Raw genomic sequence first — 20,005 nt, forward strand, 5'->3', positions numbered from 1 at the left:
GAAACTTTAAGATCCATCTGTGGTTTCTGAGACTTTAATAGATGATAATGCCTAAAGTAGGATATGCCTCTTGATAGTAAACATTAGGATCTGCCCTGGTCTCCTAAAATTTTTTAGAATGAGCATCCTTGCTCTAAAAATTCAGCTCATATTTCTGTATGATGATGCCAGTGATGTGGGCCGTGTCATTTCTACTGAGCCCGTGAAGAGAAGGAATCTAGGAGGTGAGGTCAGTCATGGGATGAAGGGCGTGCTCTCTTCTCCACAGGGATGAAGGGTGTGGATCAAGGTTTCCTGTTCACTGAAACCAAAACTCCTAAAGATTTAGTATCAAATCCCAGGAGATGCCGAGCAATTGTGAGTCAGGGACAAGGCCTATGGAATGATTTCTGACAGCTGTTCGGTGACCTCATCTAGCCAAACAGTCAGGAGGGCGTTCTACGACACAACATGCCGTTTCTACACATTTCTTTCATTCCTTAGCTGCCTTGTCAGTGCCGGATAACGATGCGTGTGGGAAGGTTTGGGGTGAAACACTCAATTACTCTTTAACTGACCCCCTCAAAGCTAAATGATCAGTTCTTGGGGATTCTTCTCTGTGTGGTAGTCAGAATAGTATAATAGCAAAATAAAACATTGCAGAGGTGGCTATTATTGTAATAGGGATTATTACTAAATTATAACTTAGAGTTATGAAATGTTTGCTATGTGCTCAACATTACCTCTTTTATTGTGCTGTACCTATTTATTACTGAGGAGCTAATTATTATTATTATAATTGTCATTAAATCATAGCTAAGATTTGCCAAATTCCTGCTATATGCTGAATACCATTCTACTTGCTTTACGTGCATTAACTGACTTAATTGTCTCAGTAATACCTAGCAGAAATAGGTAGTTTTATTAGCCCCATTTTCCAGATGTGAAAACTAAGCACAGAGCTTAACTTGCCCAGTGTTGCACAGTGCCTTATTAACTAATTAATTAATTATATGGCACCTTATTCAGCTTCTGTCTGACTTCACACCAGAGTGAATCCAGGACACTCTGGCTACTAACTGTGTGACTCTATGCGAGTTAGACAGATCCTAAACCCCACATCGGAATGGATTGATCCTAGAATCAACCTCCTAGGGTTGTTGTGAGAATTAAATGAAATTGTGACCAACGGTTACAAAGCATTTCTCATGTGCTGGGACCTGCCTAAACATTGTCTATGAACCAGTATTATCATTGCAGTTATTTTGTGATTATCATTACTGTTATCATTCAATCCATATCCTCTGTTTCTCTGTGTTCATGGATTCTTCAAGAAGCCTAAAAGGTCCTCTGATTCACCAAAAAAAGAGAGAAAAACCCTTAATTTCAGTATGATTTTCATATCCTCATTTTTTGCAAATTTCTTTAAAACATTTTTTTCAAATCTGAAAATCTAAACAGAAAGTAAAACTTTGCATACTCTCGCCACTATAGAGACACAAAATGAGAAGTGAGATCTCTTCATTCTTTTAATTTTCCCTCTCTGTTAACCTACCACCACCACCACCCATCCATCCATCCAGCCAGCCAGCCATGCATCCAACTGTCCATCCATCCATCCATCCGATCATCTATCCATCCATCCATCCCTGCTTTCATCCCACAAATATATTTTGAGCCCCTATTCTATGCCAATAATAATTTTAGGTGCCGGTGATAGAATGTGAATGAGAGAGAAAAATTCTGGCCCTCATGGAACCTACATTTTTTTTGGAAAAGGGGAACAATTAAAGGAATAAAAGGAGACAAATTAGAATTCAGACAGTAATCCCTGCTACAAAGTCAGTAACCAGGACAGTGGGACTGAGAGTGATGGGGGATGGAAATATGCCTTAGACTCGATCCCAGAGGACCCAGGAGGGCTGTCTGGGGAAGTGACTTTTGATGAAGACCTGAAGAATGAAAAGAGGTTGCTCTGTGAAGAACCAACAGGAGAATTTTCCAGGGGGAGGAAACAGCAGGTAAAGGGTTTTCAAGGGTCAGAATGAAGATCAGGAGTAGCTGTAATGTGGTTGGTTGGTGAGGAGGTAGAAAGCTGTGAAGTTGGGGAGGTGAGCAAGAGGCAGATCCCATAGGGCCTTGCAGGCTACCATGATGAGTTGGGGTTTATTGACTTGAGAAATGAAGTCCCTAGGAGGTTACAAGCCTAGAGGCTCTCCATACTGATTTTCAGCCTATTCTGATAAAAATTTCTAATCCACACAAAGTAACTCTGAGCACAGTCACTCCTTGGATATTTAGGACACCTGTCTAGATCTAAGTGGACTGGGAAAAATCGGGAGTTGTGTTACTTTTTGAGCCTGAATACAGATAACACCCTTAGGTAACTCTTAGAATGTATATTTAGCTCTCTGTTGACAGACTCTCCCATTTCTTAGCTCTCCTGGGCTCTGTCCCAAACTGGGAGGCTAGTGTTGCTATTGGAAACCAATAGCAGTGTGGGACAGAACCAGAGTGGCTTTATGGCAAGCCTGCGGAAGTCCCTCCACTAATTTCCATCTAAGTATCTGATCCACCATCGGTCCTGTGACTCAGAGTCCTGAATTATTTACCTTAATGGGTTAAGACTAAAGGTCTTGAATCAGTTGGAGCTAATGGAAGTGGTTTCCAGAGGCTAACCAAGTAATATCTGCATTTCATCTCTTGTAGAGCAGATTTTAGCCCTTGAAACACTGGTTTCCAAACACATCAGGAATTACCTGGAACTTGTTTAAAATATAAATGCCCCCTAGGTCAGCTCCAGGAAATTCTAACTTAACCGATATGTGGTGGGCCTGGGGAATCCACGTTGATACCAGGCAGGCCAACTTGATTGTGAAGCTGGTGTCTATGAATGCACAGAAACACTGAGGTCTGGGCATGTTAAATTCTGTATATGAGTTTGTGTTTGTGGAGTGGAGGGCAGTCTTGGCAAGGGCATCTTGGTGGGAGGGAACCTGAAGATGACAAGGGCAGAGGTACCAAGTGGATGGAGGAAAGAATGGTTGATGCAACAGGAAGAAAAAGACTTGACGGGCCAGTCTTAGATTAATCAGTGGCTTTGACCACAGTGCCCAGAGCTGCAGATGCAAGCAACCCAACACAGTGTGGTAGATATTTCCTCTTCCCGCTCTGCAGTCGTGTCCTTCTAATTTAGAAGCGGGTCCAGCTATTCTTGGGCACCATTTGGCTTCAGAAACTTACTTCGTGCACTTCAGTTTATGGCTTTGATTGCTTGCTTCATCTCAGGGGCTTTGTGTGGTGACCTCAAATCCCGGGCATTTGCCCTTTCTTGTCCGTGAGGTGTCATTTTCAATGAGATAATTATGTAGAAACCCAGGAGCTCAGAAACTCCAGCTCCTGAGTGGAAGATTAAGCCACTCATTTTGAACACAGGTGCAGGGAAGTAATGACCCTAGAAGACACCATTGAGGACAAAGGCTCTTTCCTTCTTTGAGTTAATGCTCATTCCTGTTCCGGAGACCAAGGTGTTTCGTTCCTGCTCACCATATTTATTTGCCCTGACACTCTACCTTCTGGCCTTTGAGTAACATTCTTCATTGACCTTGGAAACTCATGTTTCTCCTAGTGAGCTCAGTGCTCCAGAGGAAACATGTTTCCTCTCTCTGATCCGTTTGGCTCTGGCTCAAATGTGTTCTCCAGGGGGACTAGATAGCTGGTCTTGCTTGGCAAAGTGCCTTGAAAATCCTTTTTCTCTGTTCTGCAAATTGCGTGTCCCAGAAGAGCAGGGAAATCAAATGTCACCCAGAACAGCTCGTGTTTGTGTTTTTCTGGACATCTTTAAAGGGTGATTGGTGCTTGGGAAAGAATTGATCTTGTGGCTTATGAAGATAAATGCTTGTTGGCTTTATGGGAAAGTGCATTGTGCTCAGTTACTTACAACTTCCTGGCACAAAGGCCTGGCCTCTGAGACAACCCCACTCATCTAAGAGATGTTGTGACCATGGGTGCATCAGGAGAGTGTAAAATGGTGAGAAATTCAAGGGTTTAAGGACATAGCTCCTTCATGCCTGCAGAAACAGCCCTCCAACATTGCCAGCCTTCACCCAGGGGAAAGATGTGGAGACTACAGGCTGGATACTCATCAGGGAAGAGAGTTATTCTAAGGTTTTCACTAATTCTTATCATTTACCAATCAGCTCTTTCAGAAGGTTCCTCTTGACAAAATATTTTGCTCATAAAAACATCTGCCATTGGATGGCAGTAGTCTATGCGTGGGTTTAGAAAGCCACATTAACTCAGACTTGGCTCCTTAAGAATGGTGGGGGAGAGGACATGGTGTACATGTGTGACTGCAGAATGTAGAGGATTCCTTGGTCAGCAGTCAGACTGGTGCTCACAGGGATGGGGGCGGGACTTTGACAGGGCACACATATGCATGCTCAAATATGCAATCCTCACAGCAATCCCTTGAGGTTGGAGTTAGCCTAAGCTTGGACTTGCACATCTATAAAATGGGACTAAATCACTACAAGGTCATGTGGCTGGGCAAGCTTCATGTCTTATGTAATTGTATATATAATTTTCCTTTGCCCACCTCTTTTTTTTTTTTTAAGATTTTATTTATTTATTTGACACAGAGAGAGAGAGAGAGAACACAAGCAGGGGAAACAACAGACAGAAGGAGAGGGAAAAACAGGCTCCCCACTGAGCAGGGAGCCTGATGCGGGGGTTCAATCCCAGGACACTGGAATCAGGACCTGAGCCGAAGGCAGACACTTAACCGACTGAGCCACCCCAGGAACTTCTACCCACATCTTTTTTTTTTTACCCAGGAAAGGCACAATTGCAAAAAACAAAACCATAAACAAACAGATAAACAAAAAACAACCAGCAAATCTGGCTGGGCTGTCTGTCTCCCTTTGCTGACTCCATTACCTCAGCGGCAGGGGGAGGGGGGCTTATCTTGGGACTTCATTTCCCCCAGTCTTTTTCTCAAATACATTCATAATTCTTACTAAAGTATCAACTTCCCCCTCAAACATTTTCTTTCCAGTCGGAAGGTGTTGCAGGCCAAACCAGTTTCTGCTTCAACCACTACCAGATTGGGCAATAAAAAAAGGCTGTTGCCCAACATGGGAAAAATACACTCAAGAGGAAAGAGAGCACGGTTAGTGCCCTCACGAGTGAGGACAGCAGTAAGTTGTTTCCAAGCTCCCAATCAAACAATAATAACATAGAAGCATGAGAGAAGTTTCCGTAGAATAAATCGGTATATGGTAAGCTGTCGGCCTATGTACAAAGAGCTCCGATTGCTCATTAAAGGAAAGTGGTTTGGCTGGGGGAGGGGAAAACAACCCTCTGAGAGTCACAGGCACTGAGACTGTTCTCCTCCTACTTCCTGGTTTTGTGGTCTTGGACTGGTCTTAACTTTTCTGAACCTCAATTTCCTCGTTTGCCAAATAAGAATAATGATACTTTGATTTCAGGGTTGTGGTAAAAATGAAATGAGGTGACGTGTGCAGAGGTCTGACTGTATTGCCTGAGACGCGGGGCAGGGAAGCCAGCGTCCCTGGTAAGACAAGTATGGAAAGAAATACTTTCAGACTGAGAAGTAATAAAACCACGTCTCTCTAAATGGACTTTCTGGCTCAGAGGGTTTTCTTGTCTTGGCAGGTCTCTCTTTTTTGCTCCCTCTCTGTCTCTGTCTCTCTCATATTTTAATAAGCTTCCTATCATAAGGTAAAAACAAAGCAAATTTACCAACGCCAGCTTAGAGGTGGGTGAAACTCTCATGAGCTTTCTGGGGAGCTCAAAATGGATTCCTAGTTTTCAAGGACGAAGTTGGGGGAGAACAGGGAGACCAAACAAGATGCTCGAAGATTCTGTGCCTCTCCAGCTTGGTGCTTACCTGGGGGATGGTAAAGCTTGTGTCTGCTCTTCCTGAAAATCACCGGACCCACTGATGAGATTTCAGATGGTGCAGTTGGTCTGAAGTAAAGGAGAGCAGCTATCGAATCTCGTGGAATTCCTCCAGCGAAACTCTTGGTCCAGAAATAGGAAGGGTTTTCCTCAGGTTGTGGTACATGTAAGGCCCAGATAGAAGTCGTGAATTCCAGAAGGATGTCTTCAATGGTTTTTTTGGTTTGTTTTCTTTTATGTTTTCCAGGTACTCTCCCCTGGGTATCGCCTGCCTAATCTGTGGAAAGATCATTGCCATCAAGGACTTGGAAGTGGTTGCTAGGCAACTGGGGATGTACATGATCACCGTGATCGTGGGCCTCATCATCCATGGGGGCATCTTTCTCCCCTTGATTTACTTTGTAGTCACCAGGAAAAACCCTTTCTCCTTTTTTGCTGGCATTTTCCAAGCTTGGATCACTGCCCTGGGTACCGCTTCCAGGTAGAGAACACAAGAAATCACCTTTCTTTCTCTCTGCTCATTCCTTTCCCCTCTCTGCCACTTCCCTTTTGCAAAACCCTTTCATCATAAAGTTCAATGGGAATGGGTTTCACGTATTATTAAAATACTTCTGAAAAAGGTAACCGTTTTGTATTTTTGGCTCCTAGGAACTCAGGAGCCTTCTGATGAACATGTTTGCTGATAAGCAACCATCCCAGAAATACTTAATATTAAATTTCCCAGACGAATGCATGCTGTTTATCTGCGTGTCTAATTTGGCATATCTAGCATTGGTTTCATTTTAAATGTTTTCCCAAAGGATGTATCAGGATGTTAAGCTATTTAAGAAATTCTCTCACCTGTGATTTGAAAAATGCTATCACAAAAGATCACTCCTTTGGAGTCATTTTTCAAAAGTAGAAAAAGTGAGCTTTTTCATGGCAAATGTGTTCAGTGAGATTTTTTTTTAAAAAAACAAACCAGAAGTCAGTCAGGTCTGTGACTTCTGTATGAACTTCTAGTGGACCATTCTGCCCCAGTGATTTTGAGAAAATCGGGTTGGCATTGAATCAACTTGACATTGACTGAGAGTCTGTTCCTTCTTCGTTAACTAAGTTCCCAGGCATCTGAAGCCAGTGAGGACTCCAGAGATACACGGAGGAAAAAAATATATTTTTAAGATATCTTCTTAGACTGAATTTAGCAAAAACAAACAAACAAACAAAAACAGATATATAAGAAACACCTGGCAATTTAGAATTTCAAAGATTCGAAGAGTTTTATTGTTCCAGCCTGCACTAGTTACTGGTATTTCTGCACAAAAGTAAGGGTCATGAAACTAAGACTGAGGCAGGTTGGGGGGAGGTAAGCCAACTCTGCAACCCCTAGCTCAGCATCGTCTCTGGAGTCACAGGTGGTAGGTCCTTGTTGTCGAGCCTGTAACCATGCTCTGCAGGTGAGATGGCCACTCTGTTGTGACGCAGCATGACAGTTGTCCCCAGGCTACTGAGAAGGCAATCACCTTTTCCCGACAGGCCAATAGTGGTGACCACCTGAGAAACCAAATTTATACTTCCATCTTGTACATCAATGAGATTTTGGTAGGAGTAGAATGTGGGATTTCAGAAGATGCTAAAAATATATATAATCCCGGAGATCTAGATTCTGCATTCAGTTTCCCAAGATGAAGGGAAACACCCCAAAATTTCCTTTGTCCCTCTTGGTCTGATATATTTCATATGGATAAGTATCTCTATCCATAAAGATCCCCCTCTCTTTGGAGAAAAAGTAAAATCCCCCCCCCAAACAATATGTTTAGTTTTATATTTGTTTTCTGGTTATGAGCTTGGTGTTTGCTAATTGTGAAAAAAGTCAGACAGTGAATAGAGTTTTGAAGAAGAAAATGAACATTACCAGTTCTTCTATTGCCCAGGAATAATTAATAGTAACCCTTTTAGTTAATAGTTCTATATTTTTCCAGTTCGTACCATGTATAGGTGTTGTAAATTGCTGTCACCGGTCAACCTATCATAAAAGTTCTGTCAATGTGATCTTCCCACTCTTTTTTTTTTTTTAAAGATTTTATTTATTTATTTGACAGAGGGAGATCACAAGTAGGCAGAGAAGCAGGCAGAGAGAGAGAGGAGGAAGTGGGCTCCCCGCTGAGCAGAGAGCCCAATGTGGGGCTCGATCCCAGGACCCTGGGATCATGACCTGAGCCGAAAGCAGAGGCTTTAACCCACTGAGTCACCCAGGCGCCCCTCTTCCCACTCTTTTTAAATGACATAATAATACCCTGTGGGTGCCACAACACAACCCCACCTCCACTGTGTGATGTACATGTAAAGTGTGTTTACTAAGCAGGGCTGTGACAAACATCCTTATAAACACATCTCTGTAAGCTTGTCTGATGATCCCCTCAGGGTAATTTATAGAAGTGGAATTTCTGAGTCCAGTGGTGAGCACACTGTCTGTTTGAAAACGTACCACCAGCTTGCTGCTGAAAAAAGTCTGTTCGTGTAGGTCCCCACTAACGGGGTGTGCGAGACCACCTTTTCCCATCCATTCACCAGCACTAGATATTATCACTTTATTAATTTTCCAATCTTACTGGTGAAAAGTGATCTCATTGATTTTGCATTTTTTTGATTACTAGTGAGGGGAAACATCTCTTCGCCTTCTTATTGAGCATCCTCCCCTCCTCTTTCTGACCCTGTGAATTGTTTGTGATGGTCGTTTCCTGTTGGGGAATTCGTCCATTCCTGATTGGCTTTAACTCTCTTCATGTATAAAAATATTAACTCATGTGTCCCATGTTGCAAATGATGTTCCTCTCTGTCTGATGCTTGTCTTGAAAATTTGTCATGCTTTTGCCCCTAGAAGTTTTTAATTTGCGTATCATTGAAGTTGTCAGTATTTTCATTTAGTATTTGGAATTTCAATTTTTTCCTCAGGAAAATCACCACCAAAAATGATAAAATATTACCTTATATTTTCTTCCAATGCCTTTGTGGTTTTGATCTTTAAATCTTTCAAAAAATATTATTATCTTTCCTTTGAATGTCTAGACAGTTTTCCCAGTACTTTTAATTAGATAAAGTAAATCCTAAAGGCATATGGATGGCCCAAGTTCATATTTAAATCAGACAGATGCTTGAGTTATCTGGCCAAGGCCATGAATGCTAGACCCATTTCTCCTCCTTACCCTGTATTTCAAGCGAATTAATCTTTGATTAAACTGTGGCTTTTGCCGGGATGTGGAATTTCATTTGTTAAAAGAAAACACACTTAAAGAAAAATCTGTGGCATGAGTCACATACTTAGAACTAACTCTGCCATTATGACTGGAGGGAAAAAACACAAAGCCCCAGGATGGCCAGCTAACTATTCTTTCTACTTCCTTGGACCCTGACGGAAGGAGAAGTGGAAGGAGCTGACTCCCTTTTCTCAACAGGCTGGTGTCAGGGAGGACTGATGGAAGGGGGCAGCCTGGGACACTCCTCTCTGCATCCTGCTGACATCAGTCCATGCTGTTGAAACTACTCTGGGAAAAGAGAAGAAGACTATCAAGTATCTGCTAGTTATTATTAGCAATATTTGAAAACTATCATATGGTCGTTGAGGCAGGAGCCAAAAAACCCATGTCAGAATGTCAGATGAGCAGGAAAGAGTTAAAATTCTCAAGTTCCCATTTGGATTGGTTGGGTATATATGAATTTTGAAAACATTTTCATGATTTATCAATTATTTTCTCTGATCTATTTAATTATCTGAAGATCTCTTGATGACATTTTGGGAAAGTGGATACAATAATAAAAATTGACATATTCCAGTCCTCCCAGAAATGTGCTCAGACTCTACCATTTAGAATCCCAGCCACCTACCACAGCTGCCGTTTCAGACTAGTCATGGTGTCCTGCCAACCCTTCAAAAGGGTCCGAAGAAAGGGTGGGGTGGGGGAGTCTCATTAAACAGCTGGGGCAGCCAACTGGGTAGAAGGTACAAGAGGGCTCCAAACATTCATTTCCTCTACCTAAGACCAAGAAGGAGGCATGAGACCCCTGGCCTGAAATCACAAAGAATGTTCCCATAAGATGACTTATAACTTATAACCTTAGGCTTCCCTAAGGTTATTATTGGGAGCCTGTGGGTCAGTGGTTTAAGAAGATGCCGACTTAGGTGACCCTAAGTTTAGAGTTTCCGGTTTCTGTTTCTGAGTAGGCCCTGGAATCTGCATTTTCTATATCTCCTCTGAAGTCATAGAAAGCTTCTCCCACTCTCAGAGAAACGAAGACCTCTGGCAGGGGTTTATGTTAAGCTTGGTGGGAGCCCTAATTCTGACTAGTAGAAGGAGGGAACCGGGACAAAGGCTGTCAATGCATGATAGAAAAAAGTATGTCTGCACCCAATTCAGTTTGCTAAGGTTTGAACAGAAAAAAGGCCCCAAAAGCAAAACATAAAACAGGACAAACAAACCCCAAAGAGAACGGGCCACAAAGCACTCATATGGCAATTCGGGTGTTCTACGTTTCTTTCCATATTACTTAAATTTTGAAGCAAATCCACCTACCCTCCCACACGCTTCTGTCCACATGGAAATAATATTTTGTCCGTCAACGACTCTTATCCTTACAGGTCTCCTAATTTAAAAGACACACGAACATGTCAGGAGTTCTGGCCCTTGAGGCTGGGTCATGTGATGATGAATTCCCATCCCAGGCCTGGGATGAGAGCAGGGGAGTCACTCCGTCCATACTGAGTCTTTGATTAGCTACAGAGCACATGCTTTTTGCTCTATATTGTTGCAAAGACCGTACAGTTGGCCAGTGACCATGTATTAGGGAGTTGGACTGTCTGTGAGGGTCCCTAGCGAATTTCTAGAAGCTCAGGTTCAGGCTAAATGGTGTTTAACATGTTTGTCCAGCATTCTCAAAATTAGCTCAGGGCAATTCCCAGAGGCTGGAGGCAGCCCATGTAGTCATCTTGTTGGAAAGTGTTTCCAGCATGAAATTATGGGTCATTCAAAAATCCCTCTTTCCGCTTCACTATTGACAGCTCATTGTTTTCTGACACATTGTTTTTTTTGCAGCTCAGCGAATGTGGGTAATCAGATGGTCTTTAATATTTAATACAAGAGGGACACACTGATCAAAGGAACAAGAATTTAAAGCTCTAAGTAGATCTCAAAAACCAACAAAAAGAGCTTGCTGCTTATGAGCATCTTAATAAGACTGAATTTGAAACGCCAAACAGCTGGTCTCTAATTTGGCTCTGGGCACTGTTTTTATTATGTCACGTTGCTTGATTGGAACAAAGAACAAACACTTTGTGGTGGCATTTCAGTTTGAGTTTTGTCCTGCTTCTCTAAAGTGGATATAAACTCTTGTCTCTCTCTCTCTCGGTTCCTTAGTGCTGGAACTTTACCTGTTACCTTCCGTTGCCTGGAAGAAAATCTGGGAATCGATAAGCGTGTGACCAGATTTGTCCTCCCGGTTGGAGCAACCATCAACATGGATGGTACAGCCCTTTATGAAGCCGTGGCCGCCATCTTTATTGCCCAGATGAATGGTGTTATCCTGGACGGAGGCCAGATTGTGACTGTGAGGTGAGTGGAGATTGGGTGGAGGAGGCACTGAAATGACTTTTTGTCCTCCCCCCTTCCACACTAACTTCATTTGATGGGGCCGCTTGAGTTTCAGGTCTCCTGGTGGAAGAATGATGAAGGAAATAACACAGAAGGGGAGTTATTGGCAGTCTCGAAGGGAAAATATTGTGACAGGAAAGAAGCAGGCTCATACTTAGGCCTTCTGTTTGTGTTGCACATGTGAAATTGGTTTGGAAGTTTGGTATTACGTGATTTTTAACAATCCTGTGATGTTGCAAGGCAGTGATTTCTACACCCATTTAATAGATTGGGAAGCACAGGCTTCCAGGGGCAGGGTAGTTGGTGAAGGCTACCCCGTTAATGAGCCAGGAGGGCTGTAACAGGGGCCGACATCAGCTGACTCTGACTCCACGTTTCCTTTCTTTAAAATCTGTTCCCTTCAGCATTTCAGAGGGCGATGGCAGAAATAACGAAACACTGGAAGGAAGAGATTTCTCAATACAACAGAAACCGTTTTATTACAACGAAATAGCAAATTTAGATACGTACGTTTTACTAAATCTATTTTTACCCTATGTATTCATCCTTGAAGAAATTTGGGAAGAACGCTTTCCCAAGAGAACATTAACAATGCATTGCTTCTCCATAAACTTACAGATCACACTTACTTGCATATGCTAATTTCTCGAATGCTTACAGCCACGCCGTGAGGCACAGACTTGTCTTAGCTCAAGATGCTGTAACAGAATACCACAGACCCGCAGGTGCTTAGACAACAGACATTGATTTCTCACGGTTCTGGAGACTGGGAGGTCCGCGATGAAAGTGCTGGCAAACTCAGTTCCTGGTGACTGTCCTCTTCCAGGCTAGTGTTGCCCTTCTTGCTGTTTGCTCTGGCCTTTCCTTGGCAGGTGGAGAAAGAGTGAGCAAGCTTTTGTAGGTCTCCTCTGATAAGAGCTAATCCCCTCATGAGCGCACCACCCTCATGACCTCCTTACCACCCCCCGCCACCCCCCTCAAAGGCCCTGCCTCCAAACACCATCACCTTGGAGATTAGGGCTTGGACAAATGAATTTGATAGTGGGGGACACAACCCAGTCCGTAGCAGCACTATAGGGGGGCTCAGTTTCCTCATTGGGTATCTTGGAGACATCCTAGGGGGTTAAGTGTATTATCCCTGGGATATAGTCACCTGTCAATAAACGTTAGCTACTAGTATTATTGCTATTAGTGATGCTCAATAACATTCAGTACTTCTAGAATACGAAAGAAGAATGTGACGGTAGTGTAGTGAGTGCCATGATGTCACTCAGGGAAATCAGGCTTCAGATCCGGGTATCACGCCTTCTGAGTCACATGGTCACAGAATGCACATAAGACTGCCAACCTCTCTTGCTTTAAAACTCAGAGACTAACAAAAGGAAAAACCCCTCCTTTTGAAGCCAAGCGAGATGATTTCTGGTCTGTGAACTCTTGGCCCTGATGGTAGCCACACTTACCACCAAGTTCACACCATTAGATGAAAACTTAAGAGACGGGAGGATGGACCAGTGACCAATGATTGGGATTGATTAATGCAGAGTTTTCAGTGTTGGAGGGATCGGGGATGGGGGCATCGGGGGCCCACACGGCATCCGAATCAAGCAGATGAGTGTCTTGAGCCCAGCAGACGGCGGCCAAGCAGTTCGATGTTTCTCCATCCATCCAGTTCCTGGTTTCCCCCCTGGAGAGCAGAGGCAACCATATGTATCTTGCAGGGTTACTGTGAGGCTCTGCTGTGACAGTGTGTGTGTCATGCTCTGTACCGCATCCAAGAACCAGCCCTGGAGAAGTGAGCCAGGGAGCGGAAGGACGGGAAAGGCGGAAAGGGATAGAGAGATGGAGGAGAGATCACTGTCCCCAGGAAGCTGTTGCAGGCTGAAGGGAGAGTAGGGGGACCAGCTTCCAGGAAGAATATCCTTTATAGGCTCTTGTCTCACAGCCCAGAGGGGCCCAGACCACGGGGCCACATTGCAGAGGGATGTGTAAGAATGACTCATAACAGAAGCAACTGATGTTGTAAATAAAACGGCTGAGGCCTTGACCGTTGGAACTTGGGAAGTCCCCCTTTCCTGGTGTTCTATCCGTGCCAGGGAAATGGCAGAGAATTCCCACCTTCTAACTCTCCGGGCTTTAGGGACGCTTTTATTGCAAAGCGGCCTCACCCTGCCCAGACTTCCCGATAATAGGAACGGTTCACATTTACTGGGGGCTTGCAATGTGTCAGGCCTCTTCTATGTGCTTTCTATTTATTAGCTCCTGATGACGCTTTCTTAAAGATAAGGAAATCATGGCACAAGGAGGTAAAGTAAGTTGCTCAAAGTCCTGTGGTTAATAAGTGACAGAGCTGGGATTCGAATTCAGATTGTTCCCTTCCATAATTTTCATCAATACCCACTCTATACTCTAACCTCCCATGACCCAGAAGGATCCAAAAAAAAAAAAAAAAAAAAAATGGAGTTCTTTAAGCCTTGATAGCAGCGCCACATTGACGGGGGCAGGAGAAGAGTACAGATGGGTTCTGTCGATCCCACCAAGGGGAGGTGTCCAGAAGGTGACAGGCCTATACCTGGAGGATGACAGTATGGAAAGACCAGTGCAAACCACAGAACCTCCTAGGGTCTTCCTGTCCTCATACATAAGATTAGGTAAATTTAGTTACCTCCCCATGGTAAGACCCAGGATTCTGTGCTTGGTCACAGCAATGGTCTGAGCTCAGTTAAACCAGTTTGGAAGCCTGACTCTTAGTTTGGAGCTGGAGGATCTACTCTAGAAACTCTAGCTTTGTCTAACTACAAATAAAGCACCCCCCTTTTCTTCACTGTGCCCACAAAAGCAAGTTGGGAATCTATATTTTCAGAAGCATCTTTCCATTTAGAAATGACAACTTTCAGAAATGGCATCAGAAAAGAGGAAAAAGTGACTGCCCTTTGCTGGACCACAGAGACCCTCTGGTGTCTAGATAGGGCACTTGAACCCTAGATTGAACCCTCTTCCAGAGACACCTTCAAAATGGTGCTGGATGTGCTCTTGGCTTTGCAAATGATGAGAGGCTTCAGAAGGAAAACCTCCTGCTATTGCATTATCTCTCCTTGGCGCCTTCTTTGTGAATAATGTATTTTCCAGTCCACGGTGAAATGTCCAGGCGTCTGAAGCTGAATGTCATTTGGAATCTGTTGATTTGTTCCCCCGATGTCCACTCAATTGGGTCTGGATATTTGCTATTCTGAGTTCTCATGTTAACATTGGCAGTGGCCTCCTCAGACTCTTGCCACGGAGTCCAGATGTCTCTGGGGCTCCCAGAGACATAAAGGCGTAAGTAGAAATGAATGCAGTGGTATTCCCATGGGAGGATTAGGGTGATTTGTTTTTCTTCTTTATTATTTCCCTGCCTGCTTGAGAGCCACACTTACCTTAGTTGAGCCCTGTGATATGTTAGGCTAATTGGCTCTCCTGCTGAGCATAAGGCTACAATCCCTGAATTTATAAACTCCCACCACAGCTGAGTAGAATCCAAGGAGACCCTAATTCCCGGGTGCTGGCACCCTAGATTTCTCTGTTCTTTGAGAAACAAAAGAAATTTTATGACTGCCGGGAAAATTGAAGCCAGGGATGGTCTTGCCAAGTCCTCTTTCTCTTCCCCTGACCCGGTCTTCTCTCTTCGCTCAGCCTCACGGCCACGCTGGCCAGCGTCGGTGCGGCCAGTATCCCCAGCGCGGGCCTCGTCACCATGCTCCTTATCCTGACGGCTGTGGGCCTGCCGACGGAGGACATCAGCCTGCTGGTGGCTGTGGACTGGCTTCTGTAAGTGCCTGCCAAGGGGGCTGGGCTGGGGATGTGAGTCCGGCCTCCTGGCGCTGGACCAAATGCAAGGTTGCAGCCAAGGTCTTTGCAAATCCCCATGACAACTTCTTCCCTCCCTTCCCTCCCTCTTTCCCTCTAACATTTACTGAGTGCCTCATTGGGAACCGAAGGTGAAAAAAGCATGCTGAGGACCTCACAGTCTAGTGGAGGCATCAGATAAATTACAATACAAAGTGAAAAGTCCAGCAATAAGGAACCCGCCACGGATGCACGGGGGATCCCGGGACATTAGGCTGAATGAACCAAGCACAGAGGAGTGTGTGCGGCATGATCCCATTTTTACGAAGCTGCGGGATAGGCAATATAATCTTGGCAATAAAAAGACATCAGTGGCTGCCTGAGCCTGGACGGGGTGAAGAGACTAATTGGGAAGGGGCACAAGGACATCGTTTCAGGTGGTAGAAATGTTTCATAGGCACAGGTACACACAGATGTCTAAGTACGTCAAAACTCATCAAACCACACGCTTAGCTGAAGACCTATTACCTTATGTAAATTATACCTCAATAAAGTAGACGAGAATAGCTCACATAGGGGCGCCTGGGTGGCACAGTCAGTTGAGCGTTGACTCCTGATTTTGGCTCTCATCATGATCTCAGGGTCCTGGGATCGAGGCCCACGTCAGGCTCTGCACTCAGAGGGGAGTCTGTCTGAGATTCTCTCTCTCGCCCTCTGCCCCTCCAGCTATTGCTGATGTGGTCTCTCTTTCTCTCTTACTCTCGCTCTCACCCTTGCTCTAAAATAAAGAAATAAATCTTTAAAAAAAATATAGCACCCAATAAAAGGATCGTGCTAGAAAGAGGCACCCACCCCAGTCTTCGATGGAAGGACAGAATGGAGGAATCAGGCAATAATGAACATGGCAACTGAATTTGCCTGGGCACCAGATGCCAGCCACGGCACCAGGCATTTTACGTCTTTCACTTTCTAATAACCCTGAAGGTTTGGTATTATTACTCTTGGTGTATAGATGAGGAAACTGAGGTATAGGGAGGCAAAGTGACTTGAGAGTGAGGAGAGATTTGAGTCCAGTTTGGCTTGGTTTGGGAGGCTGCTACGTTCTTCATCATGGCCATATTCAAGCTTCTGAAGGCAGTGAGAGCTGAGCTGAATCATAACTGGTAGGTAGATATAGACAGGGGAGGAAGCAGGGTATTTCAGTCAAGGCCAAGGCCCTCCTGTGCAAAGGCACTGAGGCAGCAAACAGTGTGAGGACCTATGAGTTGTTTAGTAATACTGGAGCACAGAGTGGGAGGCAGGGGCCAGTGAAAGGTGGGGCAAAATGGAAACCCGGCATGGCCATGCAGAGAAGTTCAAACTTGATTGTATCCACATAGCTCAGCTACCTTTCCCAGTATATTTACCAGTGAAGGGCATTTTCATACCATAAGACACTTTCTGCCCATTCACAGGGCAAGTCTAGCCAACAGGGAGATGGGAATCAATCCTTGCTAAGGGCCTACTCAGTCTCTGATGTTCTGTGAGGTATACACTGATGCTTCCTGTCTAGTCCTGGAGCTAAGTGACAGGGGTGGGGGATGCTGTTGGGTTCAATGTCAGGGACACAGAGATCCAAGGCCAAAGTGGCCACACAGTTTTTTTTAAACTGTTCTACATGGCAGGGGCAATTTTTCTGACATCTATTGGCATAGATTTTAAGAAGCCATCTTTAATGCTCTTGAATTTCCTGTCTCTAAAACAACGGTTCCTTCCCCCTGCTTTCGTCCTTCCAAAGGCAAAAAACACACCCATGACTGAAGGGAAGGACATCTGGCAAGCTGGAAGGAAGACTCACCTCTCACAGAGCTTGCCTGTTGTTAAGATTTAGGTTAGAATAGACAAGTGCTCCCCAGACGTAATCTGTACGCCTCGGGAGAGCTGCAAGGAAGGTCATGATCTTCCTGACTGGATCCTCATTGCCAGGGAAATGCTCCGAAAGTACCTTTAGAGGGAAGGTGAAGAGTAAGCAAAATAGCCTCTTTTCTGTCCCTGCTAGCCTCTCTCAGGGGCTGGGGGTGGGTCCTCTGCACTAGCTCGGTTATTCTGGGAGACTGTACTGGCCCCAGGGCACCTTTTCTCATGGTGTCTGTCAGACGAGGCGGTCATCATGGTGGCCGAGATTCCGCAGTGGTTTATGGGTGGAAGGGTTGGGAGGGAATGGGATGAAGGAGACAAAGGAGTGGGGTGGGCTTTGGTGGGGAGGAGGACAAAAGGGAAGTGAGGGCATTGGCAATACTTTAGGGTCAGTCGGAGCTCAATACATGTGTGCTAAATTTCACCACGGAGTTGCTGTGTGATAACCAGGGGCCTTTCCACACAGGAAGAAAGACCAAGGAAGCTATTGAAATGACCTGTGCTTCCCCTGTGACTTTTGCTTCCTGAGTCCTCTGCCCGTTGGCTCCTTGAACCCTCCGAAACGGTGGACTGCTCTTGTCTACATTACCTTGTCTCTTCTTGGGCTTATGTCTGAGGCCTGAAATCCACCATTAGAGACTGATCTTTTTATAAAAGATCATTATAGAGATAACCTTCCCTCATGATCATGTAAATGCCTTTCTTTGAGTGAAAAAATCTGGAAATGAAGAAAGGGAGCTGGTACTTGGTGGATTCCGCCATGTTCTTTACATGTGGTAATGATTAATCCCCGAAGAGCCCTAAGGAGTGTTTCACAGATGACGAAACCAGGAATTAGAAGAGTTAAGTGTCTTGCCTGTGGGCACAAGAGAGCTTGGCTGGTCAGGTCAGGACCCTTTACCGCTAACCCCATCCCCAACACAGCTTCCCACTTGACCAGGCAGATCTAGTGGTGGGCAGAAAGCAGAGAGACGCTCAGTCAGAAAGGTTTAGGGAGGACAGACCTATTAGGGTCACCCCCAGTTCCACAGAATAACCAGGGAATTTTTCGTTTGACCTGTTTTTTTCCTCCTCCCCAGACTAAAAGAAAACATCAGAAAAGCCTAAATGGGGACAAATGGGGTCTGGTCAAGGTCTCTGCTACTCTGAGAATTCAAGCCCTCCAGCCATTGTGGGCGCTGGGCTTTTGGCAGTCATTTGCTTCCAAGCCTGTTGGATGAGAGCCATTTCATGAAACGTCTAAGACTCTACCCACTTCTGACCTAAATGCTAGCGAATGGAATAGGAGGGCTGGGTCCTCCCCATCACCCCACACCAGCGCTCACATGTTCGTACTTGCGCCGAGAGCAGGGCGTCCTAACTCCAGGGCAGGAACGTGCCAGCAGAAGGGAGTTGGCTGAACCCAAAACTGATGATACATTTGGATTAACTATATTGATGAAACTCTATATGAGAAAACTCAATCCCAGGCTGGCGTGGGAAGGAAGGAACAAATGAAGAGCTGTCTTCTAGTTCTGGGGTTGGATCTCAGGTGCGGGGGGGGGGGGGGGGGGCTCTGTGCCCAGAAAAAAGAAAGCAAACAGTCAGGAGCCCCGGATCTGAGCTCTGCACTTACTCTTTGTGCGACTTTGAGGAAGTTACCCTCCAGACTTCAGCTCTGTCATGTGAGCAGTGAGAATAATGACTTGTCAGCTTAAAAGCAGAGTCTAGACCCCATGCCCTTGAGTGCCCTGCTGGTTTTAAGACCTGGACTACGATTCTGCGGGTGATGGATGTTTGTATACAAATAAGCCTGAACGTTCCTTTTAAGAAGAGGGAAAAAAGGGAGGGTAGAGGAGCCTGGGAAAATGTGTGTTGGGGTCTGTAGCTTGGTCAGATCTGCTTTGAATTAGTAATGGTGGCACATTCTTGCTCACCAGCAAGTGGAGCTCTGGAAACACACTCTTGGTCATGGGCTCCGTGGCCACTGGGTGCCCGTTACAGTGTGAGTGGGGTCAGGGGGAAGAGGTGACACAGATGTACAGGAAGAGGCTGGCCATTCCCTAGCGAAATAGTTGATGATGGGGGCGGGGGCGGGTGAAGTAGAGAAAAAGAAAAGGTGAGGGGATTTTTTTTTTTTTTCTCTCCAGGCAAAGCTTGTAAGCTCTCATAACTCTAGCAATTTTTCAATTTAAAACCAAACAAAGCCTGCAGTGACATTTAACGTGCCACAGTGTTTGCCAGCTGCTGGAGACTGGCCAGCCTCATTACTGCCCGCCAAGCCCTGGATGCTTTTCGATGGGCAGGCTTGGCTGCTCTGTAAATGTCATGGTGAAAACGAAGATTCTGGGCCCCGAAAACTGCCGGAGTCCTCGAACACCGGATGGGCGGGGCTGGTAAAACCAGAACCTACACCAGGGTCCAAGAAGCCCTTTGTGTCAGGAATCGTCGGCACCTATTTCTAAGAGAACTCGCTGACACCCTCGTCTCTTGGAGGGAAGCAGGAAGGAGCCAGTACCAGGAAGAGGTAATAAATAACCAGGTCTGGCCACAGGTGACAAAAGGAAAGCCAAAATACAGTGAAACCCAAGGGGATCCGTGACCCACTTATCACGTAAGATTATTGGTGAGATAATTTCGGGGACACATTTACTAGCTGAGGGACAGAGTTGAAATGGAACTTACTAGGAAGACTTACAGCCTCCCTCCTGCAGGGGGAGCTCTGAAGCTCCCTGTTAGCATCCCTCCCCGGAGGGACTAGAGCAGTGATGCTCAAGCTTGAG

The 20,005-nt window shown here is 45.1% G+C and overlaps 1 protein-coding gene across 2 annotated transcripts in view; it reads left to right on the forward strand.

Moving 5' to 3' along the window:
* SLC1A2 (solute carrier family 1 member 2) overlaps positions 1 to 20,005 on the forward strand; it is a 102,127-nt gene that overhangs the window by 69,932 nt on the left and 12,190 nt on the right. For both annotated transcript variants that reach the window (XM_080817750.1, XM_080817749.1), the window contains exons 7-9: positions 6,149 to 6,382; positions 11,292 to 11,486; positions 15,195 to 15,329. In XM_080817750.1, coding sequence (XP_080673876.1) covers positions 6,149 to 6,382; positions 11,292 to 11,486; positions 15,195 to 15,329 — 564 coding nt within the window. The remainder of the gene's footprint in view (positions 1 to 6,148; positions 6,383 to 11,291; positions 11,487 to 15,194; positions 15,330 to 20,005) is intronic.

This window comes from Martes martes (genome assembly GCF_963455335.1).
Source record: "Martes martes genome assembly, chromosome: 10".
Classification (NCBI taxonomy): Eukaryota; Metazoa; Chordata; class Mammalia; order Carnivora; family Mustelidae; genus Martes; species Martes martes.